Consider the following 26,288-nt stretch of genomic DNA (forward strand, 5'->3'; position numbering starts at 1 on the left):
AGCTATCATGTCAACAGTAGTTATATTAGGTAGAGAAATTATGTGAGATTTTTATTTTTTTATATTTTACTAATCTTCTCAATAATGGTTGCTTATAAGTTTTATAATCAAGAAAAAGGATTTCTAAAGTTTTTGCAAAATGGAAAGTTATGCTTCTTTATATACTAAAGACAAAAACAAAACTTCCTATTTGAATACCTTTGACTTTTACTGCAGACTTACAGACCCTTGAAAGAAAAGGCAATTCCCTCCCACTAGTTCTGGTGTCATTCTCCCCATCTCTCCCTTCACTTCCACCTTGGTCTTCTTTCTACTTCCCACCTTGGCTAGTGGTCTCCACCCAAAATGCTTGCTTGGCTTAATGGTTAGAATTCAGGGAAAAAGAGATCCCGAATTGCTAATCTAAACTAAGGTTATACATGTTGGAAATAATAAAGAGAAACCAGGTAGTAAATAAGATTTGGAGGACTTAAAATACCCAGACTTTAATTCCTCTAAGTTTATAGTTATTAATCATGTTTTTATATAATATTATCACTTAACATTTAATTTCTAAATATAATGTTCATGAGGAAAAGAGAAAATAGCTTGGTTTCTTTCCTCACCGAACTGTTGTCCTTAGTATCTTCTAGACGTTCCAGAACTGATGTCAGATTTGGCTCATCAGAGTCCACAGACCATATCGGTGAAGAAGATGAATAGGATTCCTGTTTAACCCAGAGACACCTATGTTAAATGTTTACATACAGACTAACCCAAATATGCAATTAAACCACACCACTAAATGGCAAGATGACCATGGATTGAAACAAAATGTATGGGGGAAAAGGCAACACGTTTAAACCCATGTGAGGAGCTGGACTTCTGAGACAGCCATTCTCCTTGCATAGCACTGTCTGCTGCTACAGCTCATAGAAGTCAACAATTTTCTTCAACACTGGTAGGCAGCCTCTAAATGGCCCTGATCACCCTCACCTCCTGCCATTCACACCCTTGTAAAATTCCACCCCTGGACCTAGTGACTTACTTCTAACAAAGAGAATACAGCAAAAGTAACATCACTTCTGAGGTGAGGCTACAAGGAGACTACGATGCCTGCCTTGGTCACCCTTCTCCTGCTCTTCCCATTGCTCCCTCTGATGGAAGCCAGTTGCCATGTGATGAGGTGCCCTATGGAGAGGCCCACGTGACAAGGTATTGTAAAAGGCCTCTGACCAATAGCCATCTAGAAACGGAGGCCCAGTCCAGCAGCCTCTGAGATGAATCCTGCCAACCTGAGCTTGGAGACAGATTCTCTCCCTATCCTGCCTTGGGATGATCACAGCCACCACCAACACCTTCACTGCCTGGTGAGAGGCCAAGCCAGTGAACCCAAGGTAAACTGGACAGAATCCTGACCCCCAGAAACTGAGATAATGTTTGTTATTTTAAGCTGCTCAATTTGTTACAGAGCAATAGATAACTAACTCAAACACCATAAAATTCTAATATTTTATTCTATCACACAAACCAAGTAATACCAAGTAAATGCCATTACTATACATATAATTTTGTAACACAATTACATGTGATTTTTTAAAAAAGCTAATGAACTATGCATTATGTGCTTTCACCCACTAACAGATGTTCCCGCTGTTACTTTGTACTGTTGTCTATTATAAATTGGGGAAAAACCATTATTATTATATATTAGCTTCAGAATAACTAAGTTCAAGTCACAGAAAACAATTTTGCACAAACAACTTTAGGCAACACTGCTTTGAAAACTGTAATCTGAGTTAAAGCTGAAGCCACAGAAACCAAATATTTACTGAAGGTTCCTTTTTAAGAAAAGCAAGATGGGCCGGGCACGGTGGCTCGCGCCTCTAATCTCAGCACTTTGGGAGGCCGAGGTGGGCGGATCACGAGGTCAGGAGATCCAGACCATCCTGGCTAACACGGAGAAACCCCATCTCTACTAAAACAATACAAAAAAATTAGCTGGGCGCCTCTGAGGCAGGGGAATCACTTGAACCCGGGAGGTAGAGGTTTCAGTGGGCTGAGATGTCCACTGCACTCCAGGCTGGCGATAGAGCAAGACTCCATCTCAAAAAACAAACAAACAAAAAAGAAAAACAAGTTGTATTGATGGAGGACATCATTAACAGTATATCTCTTCAATAATGGTTTATTTTACTATTCTCATTCTTCTCATTCCTCTCTTACTGTGTTCCAAATCTCTTTACAGCCTAAAAGAAACTCTTCAGAATTACTCCTATTCTTTTTTTTCTTTTTTTGTTTTTTTTTGAGACCGAGTTTCGCTCTTGTTGCCCAGGCTGGAGTGCAGTGGCATGATCTCAGCTCATCACAACCTCCACCTCCCGGGTTCAAGCAATTCTCCTGCCTCAGCCTTCCTGAGTAGCTGGGATTACAAGCATGTGCCATCATGCCCCACTAATTTTGTATTTTTAGTAGAGACGGGGTTTCTCCATGTTGGTCAGGCTGGTCTCGAACCCCTAATCTCAGATGATCCGCCCACCTCGGCCTCCCAAAGTGTTGGGATTACAGGCGTGAGCCACCGCGCCCAGCCAATCCTATTCTTAAAGAACACCACTTACTGAGTATTGCATTTTCTTCTATAAATTCTTCAGCATACACTGAGAATACACCATATGGACTATTTTTACGCTTTTAATTTTGGGTTTTTTTTCTTTTGGCTAAGGAAATTGCAATTAGATTTAGGACTTCATTCTGTTAGGTTAGTATTTGTCTAATAAACTTCAGCATAAGTAAAATAAAATACATGTTGTTGCTCTGGACTGAAACCCCTCAAAACCATATTTTAAAAATTACAAAAAAAAATTAACTGAAATCAAGTTTTTAAAAACCTTGTAGATGAAAAGATATGATATCTAGTACGTCTAAGTACCTATTTCAATGGTTCCCAAAGTGCGGCCCTCAGACCCCCAAGTCCAAACTATTTTGACAGGAATACTAACATGGTGACATTTGCTGTAAGTGTGCAAATACAATGGTGGGTAAAAATGCTGGTACTTTAGCACAAACAAAGGCAGTAACACCAAACTACTAGTAGTCATGGTATTCTTCACTATGCACAGGAAAGGTTTAAAAAGGAAGGGCGGGTGGGGCATGGTGGCCTATGCCTGTAATCCCAGTGCTTTGGGAGGCTGAGGTAGACGGATCACCTAAGGTCAGGAGTTTGAGACCAGCTTGGCCAACATGGTGAAACCCCATCTCTACTAAAAATACAAAAATTAGCTCAGTGTGGTGGTGCATGCCTGTATTCCCAAATACTTAGGAGGCTGAGGCAGGAGAATCACTTGAACCTGGGAGGCAGAGGTTGCCTTGAGCTGAAATTGCACCTATGTAACTCCAGACTGGGCAACAGAGCAAAACTCCGTCTCCAAAAATAAAAATAAAAAGGAAGGGCAACAAAAGGTCAGTTTCATTTAAGAATGTCTATGATAAGGTTGGGAATTTTGGCTCATGTCTATAATTCCAGCACTTTGGAAGGCCCAGGCAGGGGGATCACTTGAGCCCGGGAGTTCAAGACCTGCATGGGCAACCTGGTGAAACCTCATCTCTACAAAAAATACAAAAATTAGCTGAACACAGTGGCTGCATGCCTGTAGTCCCAGCGTCTTGGAAGGCTGAGGCAGGAGGATTGACTGAACCCAGAAAGTTGAGGCTGCAGTGAGCTGTGATCACGCTACTGCACTCCAGCCTCGGCGACAGAACAAGGCCATATCTCAAAAATTAAAAAAAAAAAAAAAAAGAATGTCTATGATGAAGCAGTGAATATTTTACTATATCTAAATCCTTGAATATATCTTTTTAATATTTCAAGTGATGAAATGGGAAGTATACATGAGCATTCCTACAGGCTGCCTGAGAAAAAAACCCTTGAGTGACTAAGTCATGGAGTGAATTAACCACTTTAATGGAATACCATTTTTACTTGAAAGGCTGACTGACAAAAAATGTTATTTTAACTCACATTTCTGGCAGATATTTTCTCAAAAAATGAGATTCTGTCATTTCAAGGAAAACAACAGACAGGCTATAATAAAATTCAATAACAAAATTACTAATAAAATTCAAGTTTTTGAACAAAAAATTAGAATTTTAGAAAACTTATGTCCACCATCACTTTCCAAAAGTATTCTGATGAGATTGATGGTGGTATTGATGAACGTATTTTGATACTGTACAATCAAATGTATCAACATGTAGAAGATCTTAGTGAACCACTATTTTATAAGTGACCAATGCACGATGTTGTGATATCATGCAAGGGTGGAAGATCCAAAGTTCAAGAAAAACCAAGATTTGATGTAGTATCAAAAAAGAAGCCTAGGCAACATGGCAAAACCCTGTCTCTACAAAAAATACAAAAAGTTAGCCAAGTGTGGTGGTACACACCTGTAGTCCCAGCTACTCTGGAGGCTGAGGTGGGAGGATCACCTGAGTCCCCGGAGACTGAGGCTGCAGTGAGCTGTGATCACACCACTACCTTCCAGCCTGGGCAACAGGGCAAGACCTCATCTCAAAAAATATATATATATCCACAATGATCTAAAATGTTATCTGTATGAGATTGGCCTTTGTTCACATTTTTTCAAGAAAATATCACACAATAAATTGAATGCAGAAGCAAACTGACATATCAATTTGCTAATGACATGTCAAACATCATGCAAATGACATATCAAACATCAAAAAAATTTGCAAAAGATGTAAGATTGTACTACTTTGGGTTTAGAAATTTTCTTTTCATAAAAGCATTTATAACAATATGTGGTGAGCTTTTAAAGAATATTTTAAATATTTCTGATTTAATTTCTAGTGATGAATACCAATAGATATACCCTACATAAACCAAAGCTCCTTGGGCCCTCAATGTATTTTTAAGAGTGTAAAGGAATCCTGACCCAAAAACTTGGAGAACTGCTGCCTTCCCCTCCACTTTCTTCCTTCCCTAGAATTTCTTCCTTGGAAGAAATATCCTTTTGCCATTCTATATTAACTTACATAGTTCCACTGAGGCAAGTTTTGCTACCTCCCTCCCATCTTTCCACCTCTCTCTCAACACAAAGCCTGACCAAAGGATTCTACCAGCCCACCCCATTTCCAGTGATTAGCTGTCAGGTGGGCTAAGCCAAACAAATCTGGGTTTTCCCTGAGACTAGACCTCTCTTTCTGGGAGAGATGGAATCACGGGGACAAGGTTGGCCACCTTGGGGTAGTGAGAATTCATCCTGCCTAAACAGGGAGAATTCAAACAAGTTTCTAGAAAGCCAAACTACTTTCTAGAAAGTCAAAGATAATTATATTTTTTGCCATGACTGTAAGAATGCCCATTTCATTGCACACTTTCTAACATTTTTACCAATCTGATAAATAAAAGCTGGTACTGAGATGAAAAAAAGGCTGGGCACAGTGGCTCACACCTGTATTCCCAACACTTTGGGAGGCTGAAGTGGGCAAATCATCAGAGGTCAGGAGTTCAAGACCAGCCTGGCCAACATGGTGAAACTCCGTCTCTACTAAAAATACAAAAATTAGCCAGGCATGGTGGCATGCGCCTGTAATCTCAGCTACTCGGGAGGCTGAGGCAGGAGAATTGCTTGAACCCAGGAGGTGGAGGTTGCAGTGAGATCACGCCATTGCACTCCGGCCTGGGCGACAAGAACAAGACTTCATCTCAAAAAAAAAAGAAAAAAAAAGTTCCCATACAATATAATTTCTTCCATCTCTTGAAACAAATTCAGCAATGAGAACTGAAAGTCACCACGTGGAAGGTTTCAAGGATTTAGGTCTACCTACTGATGTCTAAAGCATTAGTTAAGTTACAAAAAAATACGCACACACACACGCACGCACACACACACATACCCGTATGTATTCAGTACCAGAAAACATGACTGACTACATGGTAAAGTCATCCAACAGAAAGCACACAATAACTGAAGGCAATGTAGAGGAGTAAGTTATAACACGGATCTACAATACTGTTGAGTGAAAAAGCAGATTACAAACAAATATCTGATTTTTAAGGGAGAGGAAACATATACAAGCACAGGAGAAAAGAGGTGAGCAGATGACTGGAAAGATACAAATTTCTGACAGTGGCACTTTCTGAGTGGTAGAATTACATAGGTAATATTTTCTAGTTTTGCCTAAAAGTTTTCTAAATTTCTTAAAATAAGAAGGTTTTGTTTTCCATATTACAAAATATCCATCACCCCAGGAAATTTAACCTTCGGCACAAACTCTACAACATGTTCAAAGTTTGTTCAGTTTAATATTTAAGAGACAATCTATTTTGAAAGACATTTAAAATGACCAATATTTAAACCTATGCAATAATATTTTTCAATCACATTTTAAATTTTGTAATTTTGATAAGTTTTAGATCCATCTTGAAAAGATAAATTTTCTGTTTGTCTTTAAAATATTACCTACAATATGCCTGTTTTTATACAGTTAATGGTGCTCAAAAATCGCAATATAAATTCAGGCAGTGTTCCTTCTATAGAATGTGTAAGTGCTTCTAATACTGCTCTTTTTCACCAGTTATGAAAACACAGAACAATTATCTAAGCATCTAATTATTCAGGTCCTTTGTTTCTCCTCCATTCTGTGAGTTTTATACTAATTTCAAGGCCCGTGAGGATGAAGTTGTCTGTGACAGCTACCACAAAGGTTACTATAAGCAGACAAATTTCCAGCAAGTTTATCACCACTACCATCCCACCATAAAACTGTCTCAATCAAGGGCAACACAATTCAAGGTTAGCCAAGACAACCTCTTTACCTGTCACTGCTTAAGAAAAGGATTTTTTGGTCTTATTTAGAAATAACTTTATCTATTTTTCTCCATAATTCCACTGAGACCAATGTGTGCCTCTATCTCAAGCACCAGCAAGCAAAACTGCCTGCCAGTATGTTCAGTTTTTGTATCTTTCCAAATGTAGGGCACAGCTATCTTTTGATATCATAATTTTTTGAAAACTGATGCACAAACTTCTTCTTGAAAGTTCAGCCAGGTGCGGTAGCTCACACCTGTAATCCCAGCACTTTGGGAGGCTGAGGCAGGCAGATGACGATGTCAGGAATTCAAGACCAGCCTGGCCAACATGGTGAAACCCGTCTCTACTAAAGCTACAAAAATTAGCCAGGTGCGATGGCAGGTGCCTGTAATCCCAGCCACTCAGGAGGCTGAGGCAGGAGAATTGCTTGAACCTGGGCAGCAGAGGTTCCAGTGAGGCAAGATCGCACCACTGTACTCCAGCTTGGGTGATAGAGTGAGACTCCATCTCAAAATAAAAAATAAAAAAAAGAATTTCAGATATACAGCAGTTGTAATTCTTCTGAAGGCTGCTTATGGGACACATTACTTTCATACTTTGCTGTTCAATAAATGTGGGGTGGAGAATAAAGTAAACTGACAGAATTACCATATAAAATAAAATTCGAAGTCCTCTGACAACAAAAGAAACTTAAAACACACACACACACACACACACACACACACACACACACACACACACACACACACACACAGCTTTCCCTGCTAATCATTTTACAACAACCAAGTAGCTAACCCAGAGCCCACAAAAGCAGAGTAAAAATTCTAACACTTGGTAAAAAAAAAAAAAAAAATACACATATATCCCTGTCATCTAAAAAAAATGCTTACGTATTCAAAGACAGACAGCAATTGTAGCTACTGAGAACATCATTGTAAGCAAACTGAGGCAGAGAAAACAAACGTGCTGATAAGGATTTGAAACACCTAAGCTGCAGAAACCCACTGGATGGTTTCCTAGGTTCCGAGTTGGCATTATCTTTCAGAACGATCTTCTAGAAGAGATCACATAACACTGTTACAAAGGATCTGGAGAAAGGGACCCTGGCTTCATCACTCTGGCTCTCCAGTCATGCTTTACATTTTCACTTCTTACACTCTCTTTCATAGGAAGTCAATTTACAGGCTTCCACCAAGCCCTTAAGAGACCTTTTTGTACTATCCATGACAAGTTCTTGATGTTATGTCTGCACTTTTGACAAATTCTTAGCAGTTAACTTACTAGGCAGTTAAGATTTTTGTTCAAGCACCATATAGCTAGAATAGGGTCATATATTCAATAAAACAAATATTTACCAAGCATTTATTGAGTGGAAGATAAAAAGCACAAAGCATAATTATAAAACATTCTCCCCTGCCACCATAAAAAAATTTTTTAAAGCCTTACAGAATACAGCATAACATAACCAAAGCAAAAATAGTGAGGACTAAAGAGGGGAGGAAGGGGAAATATCAGCATGAATTAAATATGACCCAGAAGAGCCTTGATGGTCAGACACGTAAAGACAAATTGGGTAGGGTTAGGGGGTGGCTGTCAGGGGCACATTCTACAGGGGAAAAACAGCTGATACAGAAGCCTGAAAGGAAAAGCGGGCAGAGCACCTGGACAGGACTCTTACCTGCTGCATCCAGGGTACAATGCGCCTTTCCAGAACACAGCAGCGACCCGGGATAGAGGGATCGCTCAAACAGCACCAGAGGCTGCATTCCAACTTTTCCTCCATCAACGAGTCCGTTTTCATTGTTAGTTTCTCCTTAAACACGATTGGCTGAACATGCGGGAACAAGGAAAACCTGACTGAAGAACGAGGCATTTAAGCTTAAGGGCCTTGGATCTGGGCGCGGTGGCTCAGGCCTGTAATCCCAGAACTCTGGGAGGCAGAGATGGGTCATTTGAGGTCAGGAGTTCGAGACCAGCCTGGCCAACATGATGAAACCCCGTCTCTACTAAACAACACAAAAGTTAGCCAGGCGTGGTGGCGGGCGCCCGTAATCCCAGCTACTCGGGAGGCTGAGGCAGGAGAATCGCTTGAACCCACAGACTGTCAAGAGATGGAGGCTGCAGTATGCCGAGATCGCCCCACTGCACTCCAGCCTGGGCGACAGAGTGAGACTCCATCTCAAGAAGCGCCTGCCACCATGCCCGGCTAATTTTTGTATTTTTAGTAGAGACAGGGTTTTACCACGTTGGCCAGGCTGGTCTAGAACTCCTGACCTCAGGAGATCCAGCTGCCTCAGTCTCCCATAGTGCTGGGATTACAGGAATGAGCACTGCGCCCGGCCAAAAAACCGAAAATCTTAAAGGCCATTCCCTTCCCTCACTGGGCTCAAACAACAGCGGGAGCCGCCCTGCCACGCCCCGTCGCGGTCCAGGGGAGCAGGCTAGCTGACTGAGGGCGATCATGGGCCCCAAAAGGGCTGCGGGCGACGCGAGCTCCCACCTCGGGGCGCGGTGACTGGGGCGAGAGGTGCCGGCAGCCCCCAAGCCAGCCCCGCGGCAAGGAGCCAGAGAGACGCGCCCTCCCCCTCCTCCCACGCAAGCCTCACGCAGCGGGGCGGGCCAGTCGCGGGAGAAAGGGGCGCGCTCGCCCCGCCTGGGGAACTGGGGCCTCTCCCGGGCAGGCTCCCCTTTGTCCCGGGACTCTGGGCGCCTCCTCTCCGCCCTCGCCCTGCCCCGTGAGGCCGCCACTGGGCGCCTCACCGTGATGTTGCAGTGGAGCGTGAGCTGCGGCGGCGGCTCCTGGTTCTTGTGGAAGATAGAGGCCAACAACTTCAGCTTGGCCTTGAACCCTCGCACGGACATTTTACTCTCACCTCTGGCGGGAGGGGCGCGGAAGGTGAGCCAGTCGGGAGCCGCTGTCACGGCCGCAACCACCCGCGGGACCTCTCGGCGGCGCTCTCCCAGCTCCGCCTCTCCCCGCTGCCTCAACTCTAGTCGGAGTAGGGCTGGAAAATGGCAAGGAGCACCGCGGCCTCTGCGGGGAGCTGTGTGGCGGCCTGGGCGGCTGCTCCCCTTGTAACAGACTCCACCGACAGGAGGCGCTGCTCCTGTCAAGCCGCAGCTTAAAAGGGCAACAGCACCACCGCCCCCGCTACCGCCTGGGAAAGGGCTGCCCCCACCCCGCTCCCGTCCCTCTCGCCCCTCACACCCGTCGCCCCTCACCCCTCAATCCGCGCGCCCCCTGCGCACCCGTTTCGGCGGCTGCAGGAGTCCAGAGCATGCGCGCGCTTCCGGCTGCCCCCTCCTCGCCTTGACCCAGCACTGTTGGACCCATCTGGTCCGTTCTTCACACTCGCGGACTGGAGGCTCCGGGCAGCACAACCACCAACTCGTGTGTGTGTTGGGGTGGGGGTGGGGGGCAGAAAACCACCAACTCGTGTGTGTGTGTGTGTGTGTGTGTGTGTGTGTGTCTCCCAAGGGAACAGCACTGCTGAGTTCAGGCTATCAGCTCATGGACTGTCAGCAAAATACAGTCACAAGAAGGCTATGTGCTGTTTTGTCTCTTGCAGTGACGTCATGTTGCTCATGTTTTATGTTTTTCAGAGTTCATTAGTTTCTGTTTGCTCTCAGTTAATATCCAGCTCAATAGATTGTGTAAGGAGAATACTCCCAAACTGAAAGTCACCTACATAAAATATAGTGAAAAATACGTCACCCACTTAAATTATAGTTGAAAATATGTACTCATTAGTTTTGTGTAGCCAACACTGGATAATGGGTAAGGGGAAAGGATCCCAGGGCTAGACTGCCTGGGTTCAAGTTCCGATTTCCTGCTGGCTGTGAAATACTTGACAGCGTTCAGCCTCTGTTTCTTTTCTTTTCTTTTTTTTTTAGCTTAATCCCAAATGTGATAGTAAGTCTCAGTTTCTTGATCTGAAAAACAGAAATTATTCAATGACAGTCTATGTGAAAACTTTAAAGTTTTCAAAGCCACTATCTAGCTTAGGAAAGTCCTCAGCTTTAGGGGTTAAAGTTTTTAAAACCACTGCCTGGTTCAGGAAAGCCCTCAGCTGTAGCCATTATTAGCTATGATTATTATTGTGGTGGCTACACATACATTAATGAGGCAGGAAAATGCTCAAGGATAACAACCAAGTATCCAGATTATCTCATCAGACCGAGACAGATGCATATGCGTGCATGATCATGTTTTAGCTCAGAGCCATTTGTCTAAAAGGCTCTTGAACTCAGAGGCCCAGGAGTATCAACTTTGCTTTGCAGTGGAGCCATCGCTTTTGTTAATCAATGAAATTGACATAACGCTCTTCTTTTTTTTTTCCTTTTTAGCACCAACCATGTGCCTAGAGCTAACTGTGTTAAGAAGAGCATGCTTCAAGTGGCTGGAGTGAGCAATTCAACTTGTGGAGGAATGAGAAGTGACAGTGTTGAGACAAGCAACATAAAACTCCAGGGTAAGGTAGAAATCACTGAAAGTCAGGCAAAGGAACTGGCGTCCAGTAATGAGTCAGGCTTTGCCAGCCTCTGGCCCTACAGATGGCTCTTTGCAGAGGAAAAAATTAAGCCAGGCCCGAGGGCACAGATCCTAAGGGAATGATGGCAGCTCTAGGCTGTCTATGAGAGTCCAAAGATGCTGCTTCACCCTGGGGCTTTAGGCAAGTCCCTTTCCCTCCCAGAGCCTCAGCATCCCTTCTAGCAAATGACGTTCTGCCTTTCTCCTAGGATGGCTGTGGGGATCAAGGGAGACACTGGCCATAGGGATACTATGTTAACTGCAGATGCGGCTGTAGGAGCACTTTGCTAACTTCCAACGTGAGTTCAGACTCTTCAGGCTATTTGGCACCCAGATCTATGGTGAGGTGTGACATATGGGATGTAAAGTTTGATCCCTGCTCTGACTCCAGTCTTGCTAACACACACGAAACCTTTGGCAAATCATGACCCTGCCTTGGGGAAAAGGGCAGTCTGGGAGAGCTTCTTCAAGGCAGCCTGGCTTCAATGCAGTCCGGGGCATGACTGAGATAGGCATACGTGGTGAGGAACTGGAGGGTAACTGGGTAAAGAGCTGCAGTGTGGGCAGAGGTGTAGTGTGGGTCACATCGCGGATAGCCACTGGCCAAAGCAGGGAACAGAGACAGAATGAGGAAGAGCTCTGTGGGGAGGGTGGGGCACAGGGTGGAGAACCTTCAAAGTCCAAAGAGTATGACTTGTGGGATTCAACGCTGTAGGCAGTAGGGAGCCATGGAAGGCTCTTAGGTGGAGAAATGACAGCTGGACATTAGTGAGCAAGCCCTGTCTCCCTGAGCAGCATAGGTGGTCCTCTGAGCACACCAGGCACGAGTGTGCAGGGAGCTGGTGCAAATGCCTCTGTGTGCGGGTGAGCATCTGTGTTGTGACTCTGCCCACGCATGTACTTCAGTGTGCCGAGTTGCTGCACGCCCCAGATCCATGCGGCACGTGCCGGCCGGTGAGGGTGCTGGGCACCGGGAGGTGGCGGAGAGGGCGACGTATGCGTGTTGTTTGTGGGCATGTGTGTTAGCGTGTGCATGCGGGCCGTGGGGCCTCACAGCATGTGTGTGCACACTCTGGCATGTGCGTGTGTGTGTCCCCCACCCCCAGGCCTGCCCCACCCATGCATGTGACCTGCCATGTGATTTGAAGCTGTCTTTCAGAATCACTATCAGTGGCCCTTGAGGAGCGTCAGCCATGGTAGGTACATGTCTCGCTGCCTGCTGCATGAATGGTCTGCCTGCCCCGCTGCCCCAGCTCCACACAGGGGGCATGCCTGGAGCCTCAGAGCCAGGCTCCCTGCCCCTCCCTTCTGGAGCTGCAGACTTGCTCTTTCCTTTTTCTGTCCTTGTGCTGCTGGCTGTCTCACTTTGCTCCCTGTGAGCCACGGGACTCAGTGCCACTGCTCAAGGTCTCCATGGCTGAGCCTGGGGGCTCTTACAACAGGCTCCATGCCCAAGGTGGCAGATGTGGAACCATCAGAGAGGGCACAGAGCTCATGGTTTATGGTATGGGGGCTGGGAGCTTGGAGGGGGTTGTGTGTGGGGCTAGACTCAGGCGGCCAGAGGCCTGGGAACATCATCCTGGGCACGCCGTACCTGTCATGCAGTCTGAGTCATGCTGCCAGGGCAGGTATCCAGCTCCCAGCCTGGGAGTGCCAAGAGCCAAATCCACTGCAAATTAGGGGTGATAGTCACGGTCCCACGTCCTCTATCTGTCAGCAATCCAGTGGTGATCTAGGATAAAAGCCTGAGAGTCCTATACACGCAGTCATCCCACAACACACTTCATAGGCCATGGAAGGACACACAGCCCCCTTCCCTCCCTCCCAGGTACCATGATAGCTGCTAGCGTGCGACTGAAGGCAGGGTCCCTGGCACCTGCTGAAGCACTACTGCTGGCCAGCAGGCTCACGCACCTTGGCCTGTTGCTTCTAGGGGTCGCCTGTGCTATTCAGCCAAGGGGACCACAGTGCATGCTGGCCCAGCTGAGCTCCGCCTAGAGAGCTCACTTCCCTTTCCTGCCACGGAGTCTCCCTCTTCTGCTTTTCCCAGCAGGAAGGGCCCAGCCTCACCTATGTAACCTGCAGCCCCCCGCCAACCAGTTGAGGCTCCCCTGTTAGACTTAGAAGTCTATGGCCAATGGCATCCGGCTACCTGCCCTCCCTGCCTTCCCCAGGGTCCCTCAGAGGACCCTGGGCTTTCTGATGGCCCAGAGGGGCCTCTGGCATTCACTCCAGCCAGCCATCCCTTATAGCTCCACCATTTTGGTTCAATCAGTGTTCCTTCTCTATCAGGTCTGGTGGCTGTTGGATGGGGCTCTCCAAGCAAGAGGTGGCCCTGGGCCAGTGGGTTGGAAGACATGGGGACCACAGAAGAGGGAAGCCCGAGGGAGCTGGCATTGGTCTGAACTGTGGGTGGATGGGTGGATTGCCTGGGTTCCATGAGATAGGCCAGCGTGTGTGAGCTGGGGAGGGCCGCCGCAGTCCCCAGGCACTACCTATGAAGCTCTGGCTTCTCCCTCCATCTTCCTCCCCTTTCCTTTCCAGCCCCTCTTTTCCAGGAACCTTGCCATGCCCACACCTACGCCCTCCCCTCCCCGGCCCTCCCACAGCTGCTGCAGTGCACCCATACTCTGCACTTGCCTCACTAGCTCTGGCTTTTCTCTAACCCGTTTTCTCTCTGCTTTCTCTCCAACTGCCAGCTGATCGGGTCAGGCAAGTCCATCCCGTCCTGAGAGCCCCAGGCCCCACTTCGACCTCTAAACAGATTCCTCCTCTTCTCAGAGACCTCCCTTTCCAAGCCTGCCTGGGTGGGTGTCCTGTGACTTGACAGTGGCTCCCCCAGCCCCAAAGCCAGCCCCCTTCATCTGTGACTTAGTCTGTTGTAGTGGTGAGCTGACAAGTCCAGGTGTGACCGTTGCTGAAAACTTGTGCCCCCTCTGTGGTATGCCCCTGCCCTGTTCTATAAATAGCTATAAATTCTCTCTCTCACACAAACGCACACACACATATACATATATATACTTGGCCAACTGCCTCACCTCTAGCACTGGGAATCAGTCCCCGTGCTGTGCTTGTGGAGTCTTGTAGACCAGCAAGAGGAAGCTGTCTCCTGACATCGCCCCTCCAAAGTGCACCACCTCCAGTGAGCTTCCGGGACATGCACGGCCTGTGGACAGCCAGCCCCCGCCATCCCTCCTGCCCTTCTGGCCAAGCATGGCGGCACTGTGCAGGCAGCCGTGTGGCCTGACAGTCTCTACCAGTCCTGCTGTCCCTCGGCTGAGAAACCCATTTCTGGATGACAGAGAATGTGTCCTCTGCTGGCTGTGTTCTCTATGGAGCTCAGGGGATGGAAAAGGCCAAGTCATTTTTAGGGTGTTGTTGGGAGCAGTGAAAAGGTCACACCCTTTTCAAGGGACACTTTTCCTGGAAAGTCCCTGGAGCTTAGCTGGCTCTTACCCTGTGAAGCCAGCTCTGGCCACTAGGGGACGGGGCCCTGAACTCAGCCTGGAGGGAACCTGCGGGGCAGCCGGCACTCTGGAGGGACAGACAGGCCACCCGGTGCAGACAGGAAAGGGAGGCAGGAGGACAGAACGGAAGACACCTGGGGTGGATGGAAGTCAGTGACCTTGGGCACTGGTATCTGTCTTCCCTGCCACAGCTAGATCAGGCTTCTCAACCAGTTGGCTGTCAGGGCCAGAGTGTACTCTGTAGGCACCATGGCAGTCCCCATGAAATCCACCAGGTGTCACCAGGCAGCATACAGGTAACAGGCCTGGAAGGTCCCCAACAGCCCAGCTGGACATGCTGAGACACTCTGGGGCTCCTCATTCAGTGGGACAAACTGCAGGACCCAGTGAGGGAAATGGGAACATAACAGGCCGAGCAGTATGGCTAAATCCATTTATTCCAAAATCAAAAGCAAAAAAAACCAGGAGTCCCATTACCAGGCAGCCATGACCCCATCCCCGCCTCCTTCCTCGCTCCTATGCTAGCAATAAATAAGTTTCCCAGCCGCGAATAATTATAAGAACCTCTTCCTCATATGCCAGCTGCAACCTCCGCTAGGTACGATACAGAATGTTACACAGCTACAGTATGTACACGGGGGAAGGGGGGGCACCCCCAGCAGCCTGTGCCCTGGCCTGGTCTACAGTTAACTCCACTGTCCCGCCTCAGCTGCCTCTCTGAGTAAGAAGATGGGAGCCCCCCTGAGGGAAAAGTTGCTTTGGTGAGAGTAAGGAGGCCGTCAGACCTCCTCCAAACAAACCAACTCCACCAACCTCTGGCTCTTAAATAACAAACATCATCATCCAGAAATGTAAGGACTCAGCCTTGGTCAAGGTGGTAAAGGGTCTGTTTGTCTCCCTCCATTAGACAAGGGTCTTGTCTTGCTACCCTAATGGTAAAGGGCTGACTGGGGAGGGGTTGTAGGGACATGGTGGGGGTGAAGACTCCAGACCCACTTCTCCAGGCTTATACTGACAGGGGCCTGCTTTTATTTATTTTTATTTTTATCCCATGACTTTTTTTAAATCCTGTAACTTCTTTTTCGTAACTTTTTAAAATAACTTTTCATAAAACTTTTTTTTTTACTTTTTTTCCACAACTTTTTTTTGCCACTTTTCCACGGTATTTTTTTATCCTGTAACTTTTTCATCCCACAACTTTAATTTCTGTAACTTTTTTAGTTTGTGTTCTTTTAATAAACACACTTACATAGTTACAATTTTGTAAGAATAAAAACCGATTACCTCATGCCAAGCATGCCGAGAATTTGCAGAGTCTCAATACCCAATACTATAGTTTTCAAGACACACAAAATTTTTAGGCAAAACAGCAACTTGAAACAATTTAATAATGTATTACATTATAGTAGCATCACAGAAGCAGTCAATAATGCCACTTTAGACAAAAATCAGTATTTCCATTATGCATTATGTGTATAAGAATTCATAGATCGGTAAAAGTCATTCTAAGAAAACTTGGCAAACACAGCTTTGGACTGGAATTGGCATTTCTTTGTCTACTTTTCCTTCCCCTAGATTCTTTGTTTTAAACTACAGTATTCATATTTTAAAATGTTTTAAATTATTTTAAGACGTTAATATAGCAGTTACATTTTTGAATAGTTATTTGAAAGTGACTAAGATAAAGTTTTAGAGAATCTATTATGGATAGGGTTGACTTACATTTTCACATTTTCTAAAAATCAGCTTTGGTTTTAGAACTGATTGTTTTTCATTTTGGGAAAACCTACCAGGTTTAATCATAATTACTTTAAAAATAATTATCATATTTTGCAGTCTTTAAATAGGTGTTTTGATTCTTTACTCCCTACGGAAATTCAAATTTATTCAGTTGAAGTCACATTTTAAAATTCTATGTTCCTGCTGAACTCTAACCTTCTAATGTTGCCTTCTAAGCAAATTAAAGGCTGCCTTATGCTGAATGAGGTAGAGAACAAATACTTGGCTGAATGAGGTACTGCAAAAGACTGCATGCACTTTGAAGAAAGACTTGAGTTATTGTCATAGGATTTCCATTCTCTTTAGCTTTTTCTTAAACATATGACAAAATACCTACACAAAGAGTCGTATTTGAATTAATATAGTATATTTATTTTTCAGACTGACATTCATCTTAAATATGCCAGTATGTGATTTAATCCACAGGTACCTGATGAACACATTATTGTCAGATTGGTTACAGATGCTAAACGCTATCTGAAGGTCATTCCTAGTCATTTATACGTGTCAGGGTAAAAGTGAAGCGATTTGAACTATAAAAATACCTTTGAAATAATTTATCAATGTATTAGATAAACTCAGTTTCAGAATGATAAACAAAAACTGTTAGACCAAATAACGTGGCTAATTAACAGTGGTACGATTTCTAGCCCGAGGGTTTAAAATGGAGTTAAAGTAAGTGTCTTTAAACTGAACTCAAAGAATGCAAAAGCGGCAAGTTCAGAAAAGCCAAGAACAGGACCTGTAGTCCATTTTAAGCCATAAATATTACACAAAATATGCCTCTAACTGAAACTGAGAGGTATAAAAACATATTTCACTCTTCGTAAAGAACTTTGTGAGGAAATATAACTCCGTGATTGTATAGACACTTTCCTCATGACACTTTGACATTCACAAACAGTAGATTGCGCTGCAGTTTGTAAACATTTTATGTTGCATAAACTGCTCCTTGATTTTCAAATGTAGTATAATACTGTCTACTAAAACTCCTTTTTGTTTCAACTAAGTACTCTCACATATATTAGTTTATAATAATGTTTGTTATTATTTTTAAAGTGTTCTCCATTCAAGGAAAAGAAGTAAATTCCTATGTCAGATGGTTGAAGACTAGCTATTAACCAGAGAGGTCTAGATGGTAAAATCCATCTTCTAGCCTCAAATAAGCTCCATGAACATAGAGGAATGCCAGGTGTCACACAGCTTTCCTTCACTCGAATTCATTCTTGACTAGAGCCTGTATGCCTGTTCCAGGGACATTTAAACTCTTAAAGGATTTCTTCTGATCTTTACTAAATACATTAAGGAGAATGCCAACCAGTGCCCTTTTGTGTACTGGGACATGTAGTCATGTGATTAAAACAGGGAACATGAACTCTGACATTAAAATGTATTGTAGATATAAATGCTCTCAGCTAGAAAAGGTTTTCCACATCCACAGTCATGATGGCAGCCTTTCATTCCTCAGAAATAATCCCTTTTCAGGTCGTCAAAAAAGAGTACAACTGCCACAGCTCATGAGGTAGTATCTTCATGAGCCCAGAGCACATACAAATCCTAAGGGAACTACCGTAGTACAGTGCTCATTCTTGGCACCAGAACAAATGAAACATATTCTATCCTGCACACACCTGCCAGAGCAGGCCACTTTCCTCTTCTGGGAGATTTAAAAAGCTCCCCAAAATGTTATTACTCCCATCCCCAATACACAGAAAAAGGGGGAAAGGCTGTTTCCAGTGCTCCACCTTTAAACAACTGTAAATGTCAGTACTCACAGTGGCATATTACAAAGTAATAGACCGCGCACTTGAGGGCAAACCACATATTGAGCTAATGAAGAGCTCACTGTGATTAGGATTCGATCAAACATAACAGCAGAAGATAAGGAAATTTTATCTGAATTCCGTAATGAATATACAGGCTGTACTAACATTAAAAAAGCATGGCAGCCTATCCCAAACCAGCAAGAACAGTTGTGTGCATACAGTGGGTCTTTGTGTGTTTGAAATCCCACCACATAAGGGCAAACTCGATATGCATGCTAACGTCCTATAATTATCAAATTTAAAAAATGCTAAAGGATGCCAGAGTGAACATGAGGGAAAGACCCACTCTCATTTAACTTTTTACAAATAAATTTAAACTATAAATTAGAAACACAAATAAATTTAAACTATAAATTAGAAACACAAATAAATTTAAACTATAAATTAGAAACACAAATAAACATAAGTGGCTCTAACATTCAAATGAAGGAAATGAATTTTGTAGGATATTAACCCCTTAAATGTTTTGTTTTTTTTTAAATTTCTTGACCCGCTCTTAGATGATGGTGATGTTTATCTCCCTGTTCTCAGCAGCCCGAAAAGAATGGCATGCAGCCTCTCCTGCTTCTCCTGCCGCCTCTCCTGTACCAACAGCTTCTCCACCCAAGCCTGGGTGCTCCTGGGGAGTCCTGCATTAGAGGAAGCAGCTGCTGGATCTGCTGTGCAGTGGGGTTGTCATGGGGGAGAACCCTCCCTGTCCTCTCCCGGTGCAGCCTCCATGCTATCAGTGAGGCTCAGCTCACTAAGATCTTCAGAGAGAGGGAGGGGGGTGGGAATCTGAGCACAGTGCGAGCCTCCCCTGCTCCTGCCTGCCCACCCCGCCTGAGGGCTCTACTCACCACCCTGCTTGTCCGCACACCCAAGCTCCTGTGGGACTGGGGCTCCAGGTACTGGTCTGGCTGCTGCTGCAGACTCGGAGCCTCTTGGCTCTTCAGCTCCACCTGCCGGAAGACCCTGGGCATGAGGACATGTGGTGGCTGGCTTCCAGATTCCTGGCCCATTAATAGGGTAGCGAGGGCACTGTGGGGCTCTGTGGCCTGCCCAGGCCCCTGGCCCCTTGCTCCAGGCCCAAGAGACTGCCTCCCTTGCCTAGAACCCCATGCCTCCTTCCCTAGCATCAAATCTCACGTCCTTTTTCCCAGCATTTAAACTGCAGGCCACAGACTGGTGGAAAAGCAGGCGGAGCCAACCACCATCTGCTAAGTGTGCTACATGCCTAATGTTTCCACGTATTATCTCATTTAATCCTCAGCACCTCTGCAAGGAAAAGGCTAACTTCCTTTTGAAGTTAAAGAAACAGAGACTTAGAGATGCAAAGTAGTTGAATTATGACCAGTGGAACCGAGGCCGGAATCCAGTTTGAATCTAAGGAGTCTTTTTTGTTTTTCTGTTTTGTTTTGTTTTGAGAGAGTGTCACTCTGTGTCCCAGGCTGCAGTGCAGTGGTGCAGTCTCAGCTCACTGCAACCTTCACCTCCCGGGCTCAAGTGATTCTCGTGTCTCAGCCTCCCGAGTAGCTGGGATTACAGGCATGCACCACCAGGCCCGGCTAATTATTATTATTATTTTTAATTTTAGTAGAGAGGAGCTTTCACCATGTTGGCCATGTTGGTCTCAAACTCCTGACCTCAAGTGATTGTCCTGCCTCAGACTCCCAAAGTGCTGGGATTGCAGGCGTGAGCCACCACACCCGACATAAGGAGCCTCTTATACCACTGTCTCTTCCTCTGTGATTGGGGGGCTCCATGCCTCTAGCTGGGATGATGATGTCCAGACCTGGGAGGACCCCAGGGCTACCCACCTCTAAAAGTCAGAGGGCAGGAAGCAAGAAACAGTCATAGGACTGCCCCGGAGGGTGCTGGGGTCACCTGTCCCCAGGCTGCAGCTGCCTGTGGCCTGGCACCTCCCCTCCCCAGAGGCTGGTGCCCGCCTCCCACATCTTCTTGGATGGGTCGGAGGTTACAGTCTCTTTCAGCTCACCCGACTTCTTCAGCTCCTTTACTTGCTGCTCCGGCTGCAGTGTGCTCTTGTTCTCGTTGTTCTGGACAGAGAGAAGCAATCAGTGGCCACCCACTAAAACTGGAGACCCCAGAACTTAGTGTCTGCCTCCCATGGCACCGGGAAGGGTGGAGGCAGGTTAGAAAAATATCCCCTCTCTCCCACAGCCATCAGAGCAGGGCTCTGGCTCACAGATGCCTTTAGAAGTACCATTTCATGTGAAGGCTACAATGCCCCATTTTACAGGTGGGGAAACAAAGGCCTTGAGGGCTAGGGAAGAGGGCAGCCTCCCCAGGTGGGGCAACGCACCAGCTCCTCGAAGCCGCTGCGTGGCTCGGCCCGCTGCTCGTAGAGGGCTTCCCACCCCAGCTCCAGCATCCTCTCCAGCTCCCGCAGCCTCTCCAGCTCCTGCAGAGTCTCCTGCTGCCACAGCCTCTCATCCTCTTGCCGAAGCCTCTCCTGCTCCAGGAGCTTCTCCACCTCGTCCAGCAGCCTCTCCCTCTCCAGCAGCCTCTCCTGCTCCTCCTGCCGCCTCTCCTGTTCTAACAGCTTCTCCACCTCTTCCAGCAGCCTCTCCTGCCCTGGCAGCTTCTGTTCACACAGCCTCTCCTCCTGTTCATGTAGCCTCTCCTCCTGTTCATGTAGCCTCTCCTCCTGTTCATGTAGCCTCTCCTCCTGTTCATGTAGCCTCTCCTCCTGTTCACGTAGCCTCTCCTCCTGTTCACACAGCCTCTCCTCCTGTTCATGTAGCCTCTCCTCCTGTTCATGTAGCCTCTCCTCCTGTTCACACAGCCTCTCCTCCTGTTCACACAGCCTCTCCTCCTGTTCACGTAGCCTCTCCTCCTGTTCACGTAGCCTCTCCTCCTGTTCATGTAGCCTCTCCTCCTGTTCACACAGCCTCTCCTCCTGTTCACGTAGCCTCTCCTCCTGTTCATGTAGCCTCTCCTCCTGTTCATGTAGCCTCTCCTCCTGTTCACACAGCCTCTCCTCCTGTTCATGTAGCCTCTCCTCCTGTTCATGTAGCCTCTCCTCCTGTTCACACAGCCTCTCCTCCTGTTCACGTAGCCTCTCCTCCTGTTCATGTAGCCTCTCCTCCTGTTCATGTAGCCTCTCCTCCTGTTCACGTAGCCTCTCCTCCTGTCTCCTGTTCAGGAGACTCAACATCTGATTGTTTTCCACCTCAGCCTGGAGCTGTCTTCCCACACTCTCTAGCTCCTTCCTTAGGTGGTTGGTCTCATCTTGTAGCTGCTCCACCTTAGATGGCCCTGCTGGGGGCTCTGGGGCCAGGGGTTCAGCTGAGAAAGGAAGCAGACAATAAGGGCCTCTGGATTCTCAAAAAAAAAAAAAAAAATCCTCCCTTCGGTGCACAGCTCCTCCTCTCAGGCTTCCCAAACTTGGCCTCACTGCTAATGACTCCTCACACCCGGATGGTAGCCAATCTTCCAAGTCACTTTCAGATAGAGAGCACTGTGGGTGGCTGACAATGGGCACTCCTCCCTCTTTACTGATGGGGACACTGAGGCTCATGGAGATGACAAGACTTGTCCTCCCCTGGCACAGACCTCTTTCCCTCTGCCTCAAAGCCCTTCCATCCACCCACCTCCCTGGGGGCATTCTAAGTCACCCCCACAGCCCTCTAATGCCAGTCCTGCTGCCAGGTCATGCCAGCCCCATCTTACCCGTCTGGTTTTTGAGTTTGAACAAGCTCCTCCCAAGCTTCTGTACCCGATGTATCTCATGCTTCTTCTCCTCCTTAGATGTGCGAACCTGCCCAAAGCAAAGGGGGAAAATGGCCCTGGAGGGAGGGGCTGGTGAACCTCTAGAGACAGAGTTTGAGAAAGGCCCACCCCCCTTCTGCCAGTTTGTGATTTGGAAACGTGCATTCATTCAACAAACATTTACTGAGCATGTACAGGCCAGGTACAGTTCTTCATAGCAGAGATATAAAACAGCAAAGGACAGACAGGAGCCCTTGGCCCTGAGGTTTCCATTCTAGGGGCCTTTAAATCTCTGACTTTCAGAGCTAACCGAGACCTTTGATACTCTCTACCTCCTCCAGAAACACGAGCATAAAGAGGAGAGATGGCTTGTCCAGACTCAAAAAGCAAATTAGGGACTGAGGCAGGACAGAAATATGGATCCCTGACAACCAGTCAGGCTAGTGCTTCCCGGAGAGGTGACAACCCCAGGGCATGTGTGGCAAGGACTAGAGCAGGGGTGTCTGGAGAAGAGAGAGTCAGCAAAGAGGGCAGTGCAGAAGAGCCATGCTGCATGTTCTGTGCTCTGGGGTCCCTCCAGGTGAGACCTGGGTGCCCAGCTCCCCATTTGCCCTTGGCATCAGGGGCCCCTAGCCCCTTTCTTCAGGGCCCCAAGATGAAACTGGAGTCCAGGATTGACCAGCTGTAATCAGGGGACCCCACTGGACTCTTACAAGTGAATTGATGTTTTCAGTGAGTTGACTGATTATTGTGGAGCTTGAATCCAGGGCCACTGCTAGTTCTTGGTACTGGCTCTGAGGTGCATGCAGAGAGAAGGAGTTGGAGGAAGATTGTGGGGAGGGGTAGAGAGAATAATCATTAGGGCTGGTGGGGGTGTGTGGGCTGCCTCAGCTGGCAGAGGGGAAACAAGCCCCTGCTGTGGGAGGAGGTTGGAGGGCTGGCCTGCAGAGTCACTGCATCTCGGCCCAGGGCCTCTGACCTCCAGATCCTCCAGGGTAGCAGAGGATGCACGGCCCTCCCCGTAGATACCTGTTGCTGACTGCAAGAGATGAGAGTGCACATGGAGATGTTCTGTCCCCCCTCACTGTCTAAGCCCTCTGACTTCCTTTCTTCCCCCATCAACTGGCAAAAGCTTCTTTTCTGCCTATCTTGGACCCTTTTTCCCATAACTCGTTTGTGCCAACTTCTCTCGTGGTTCTTATCTCCCCACCATCCCACCCTGGGGCCCTTTCAGTGACTCCTAAAGGGACAGCCTGATGGCAAGTGGCTCTTCTCATTGGCCTGGCTTCCCCTTGAGACTGGGGATGAGGAAAATCAAACAGCAACGACCATTTCCTCAGTGTCCTGGGTGTTTGCAGCAGGCCATGTACTAAGGATTCACATAAAAGCAACAATAACGAATCTCATTTAAACTTCACAAATGGAAGTCAAAAAATACCACCTCTATTATACAGATGTGAAAAGAGAGACCCAAAGACCTCAAGCAACTTGCCCTAAATCATATGCTAATCAATCCCAAATCAATCCTTAGCAGACGGAGAGGCAGGATTCAAATCCAGAATTCTTAACCAGTACCCAACAGTCCATCTACAATCTTAACAATTACCCTCTACTGCCCCTTGGGCCCCCTGTCCCCAGGACCCTGGCCCGCCGAGACTCACATCCCCAGGTGAGTGGTAACCACCAGAAGTGGCTGTGTCAGGGCTACTGCCATTGATTTTCTTTTTCCTGTTAGCTCCTGCTGGAATGCCAGGGCTCTTCCTCTGCCAATATGCTTTTAACTGTGGGAAAGAAGAGCAGTAACACTCATGAGAATGATCAGCCCCTACAGCCACATCCTCCTTTACAGTTTTGACAAAATACTCTTATATACCATCTGATGTAATGCCACCAACAACTGTACAAGGTGTTGTCACAATCACTTAGTGACTGAGAGGGATTGATATCATGGATAGAAAAAAAAAAAAAAGAAAGAAAGATCAAAAAAGGCAATACTGGAACTTAAACTCAGTCCTCTGACTCCAAGCTCTGGGGTTTTGCCATGAATCAGCAGCTGCGAGGGACCAAAACCAGGGGCAGAGGTAGAAAAGTAAACATGAAGCAGGCAGGAACTGTAGGCCGTGTGGTTTAGAGTCACACATCCTCACAGGTCTGCTAGCGTGAAGAAGCGCACCAGTACCTCTCACACTTTCGTATCAATGTGTCCTCATGGCAGAAGGCAGCTTTTCTATTAAATCCGGGAATTTATCAGAAAGAGGACAACCCAAGCCTCATTTCAGAGCGAAGTCTGGTATACGCTTGGAAACCTATGTGTCTGTCATCCCTAAGTACATTAATGCATTTTCTCAAGAGAATCAAGGGAAAATGATGCTTCAGAAAGATGTCCCACATTTATCCTGTGGCACTCAAAGTACCCCAGGTTGAGACGATATGAGGAAGATTCAAGCTGTCAAGTTCAGTTTCCCAAGATCTATTCCACAGAAGATGAGCAAATCTCACTTCAGAGGCAACTCACTGAAGGGCAGTCTGGTCCCAGAACCGTGGAGAACTCAGAAAAAAATGTGAAAGTCTCTCTGGAAAGTAGAAGCCTGGGAAAAAACCAAACCAAACCCATTCTTCCATTGCCACCCAGAGATACTGTGAACATTTTGAGCTCACAGGGGAAGTGTAGGCTTTTCCCACTGTCAATGTCTATGTGAAGGGAGTAAGGCAGCCTGAAACCTCTTGCTCCTAGGTCCCATAGTCTCCACTCCCCTTCCAGCTGGAAATTTGTGCTGCAAACAGAGGAACCAGAAATGGGGTGAGAAAACTTAGGGGACTGGGTTGTAAGATCAAAGGCCGGTCTTGCAGCAGTAATGACAGTTCCTAGGGGCACTGTGACATCATTGCATTCCACTCCTCCCAGGGGAGGGGACCACATCAGCGCGATGCCAGAGTCGCTGCTCCACGATGGGGGAGGGACACACACGGTTTCGACCCAGGTCCCCAGAGACGCCAGCCCAAGAAGCCTAGGGAGGTCGAGCTTGGGGCAGCAGGAGGGGAGGGCAGAGTCTGCAGTAGGGAGCCCCGGGAGTCACCAGCCCAAAGCCACCCAGGGATGACTGGTGAGGGCAGGGCCTGGGGCTGGGGGACCCAGGTCCTGGGAGACGCAAGCCCAAAGAGCCCAGGGAGGTTGGGCTTGGGGTGGCAGGAGGTGAGGGCTGATTATGGAGCAGGGAGCCCCAGGAGTCACCTGCCCAAAGTCACCCTGGGGTGATTGGCAAGGGCAGGGACTGGGCTGCTTGCTGAAGGCGTGGGGCTGACTGACTAGGCTTTGGTTGGGGGAGCCCAGAGGGGCTGGGGTTGGGGGGCCCCATCTGGTATGCCTCAGGAGTGGTATGGACTCTGGCACCGGTCTTGTCTTCGGAGGGGATCTGTGGCTGGGTTGGGGGCCATGACCTGGTGTGTTTTACCTTTTTCTTGGCTGCGGCCAATTTCCCCTGTTGTGTTTTTTCTGACATCGCGGGGTGGGGAGGGAGGCGGGGTTGGGGCCACATCAGCGAAATACCAGTGAGCACTGCTCAATGCCTCCAGTCACCTACCAGGCAGCTGTGCAACTGAGCCACAGGTGGCGTAACCAGGGCACCAATGGAACGCAGAATAGGGGCGTGGCCTTAATGCTCCAAGCCCATTGGTCAGTGAGAAAGATGAAAGGGAAAGGAGGTGTGGCCAGGCAGCAGCATGTCCAGAGGGACCTGTGGCATCATAAGGAAAGCTGCCCATGCAACTGCTGTCCCCGCCCACTAAGAGGGGAGGGGCCGCCCACTCTGGGAGAGGGGAGGGGCTGGCTTTTGCTTTAAAAGCTTTAAAACTGTAAAAAATAAACTTTAAAAAATATATGTGTGTATACTTTATATATGTGTGTCTGTGTGTATCTATGTGTTCCTCCAGAGCTGTCTTCATTATCCAGCTTCTATGCAAAGTCTATGATTTTGGCCTATATTTTTCATCTTCAAATGGAGCACAAGAATTACAAGTATTACCTTAACTGAGATATAGATCCTATAAAAATGGAAAATCCATAGCATTCTTGATGATTAATGAAGCCGACTATAGTATCCGACATTCCAATAACAGAAAATAATCACAATGATTTCTCTTTTTTGGAAAAATGTTTGTC

The 26,288-nt window shown here is 47.0% G+C and overlaps 1 protein-coding gene and 1 pseudogene across 1 annotated transcript; both read right to left on the reverse strand.

Moving 5' to 3' along the window:
- Positions 1-48: 48 nt before the first annotated feature.
- On the reverse strand, positions 49-10,190 carry LOC117976087 (putative ubiquitin-conjugating enzyme E2Q2-like protein). Its single transcript, XM_063597132.1, has 3 exons — positions 10,062-10,190; positions 8,491-8,669; positions 49-707 (listed from the first exon to the last, which is right to left on the reverse strand). Exons 1-3 carry the CDS (start codon positions 10,144-10,146, stop codon positions 546-548), a joined length of 426 nt encoding a protein of 141 aa, XP_063453202.1. The 5' UTR covers positions 10,147-10,190; the 3' UTR covers positions 49-545.
- A 1,388-nt stretch (positions 10,191-11,578) lies between these two features.
- On the reverse strand, positions 11,579-26,034 carry LOC129393941 (putative golgin subfamily A member 6-like protein 19; annotated as a pseudogene).
- Positions 26,035-26,288: the final 254 nt, after the last annotated feature.

Source organism: Pan paniscus, chromosome 16, assembly GCF_029289425.2.
Source record: "Pan paniscus chromosome 16, NHGRI_mPanPan1-v2.0_pri, whole genome shotgun sequence".
In the NCBI taxonomy this organism is placed as follows: Eukaryota; Metazoa; Chordata; class Mammalia; order Primates; family Hominidae; genus Pan; species Pan paniscus.

Excerpts from the sequence above, each read along its gene's own strand:
- LOC117976087 (XM_063597132.1), bottom strand. The coding sequence starts at position 10,146 with ATGGGTCCAACAGTGCTGGGTCAAGGCGAGGAGGGGGCAGCCGGAAGC. Across the intron at positions 8,670-10,061 it reads TCCTGCAGCCGCCGAAACGG|TCAGGTTTTCCTTGTTCCCG; the intron begins GTGCGCAGGGGG and ends CTCGTTCTTCAG. Across the intron at positions 708-8,490 it reads TTGTACCCTGGATGCAGCAG|GAATCCTATTCATCTTCTTC; the intron begins GTAAGAGTCCTG and ends TGGGTTAAACAG.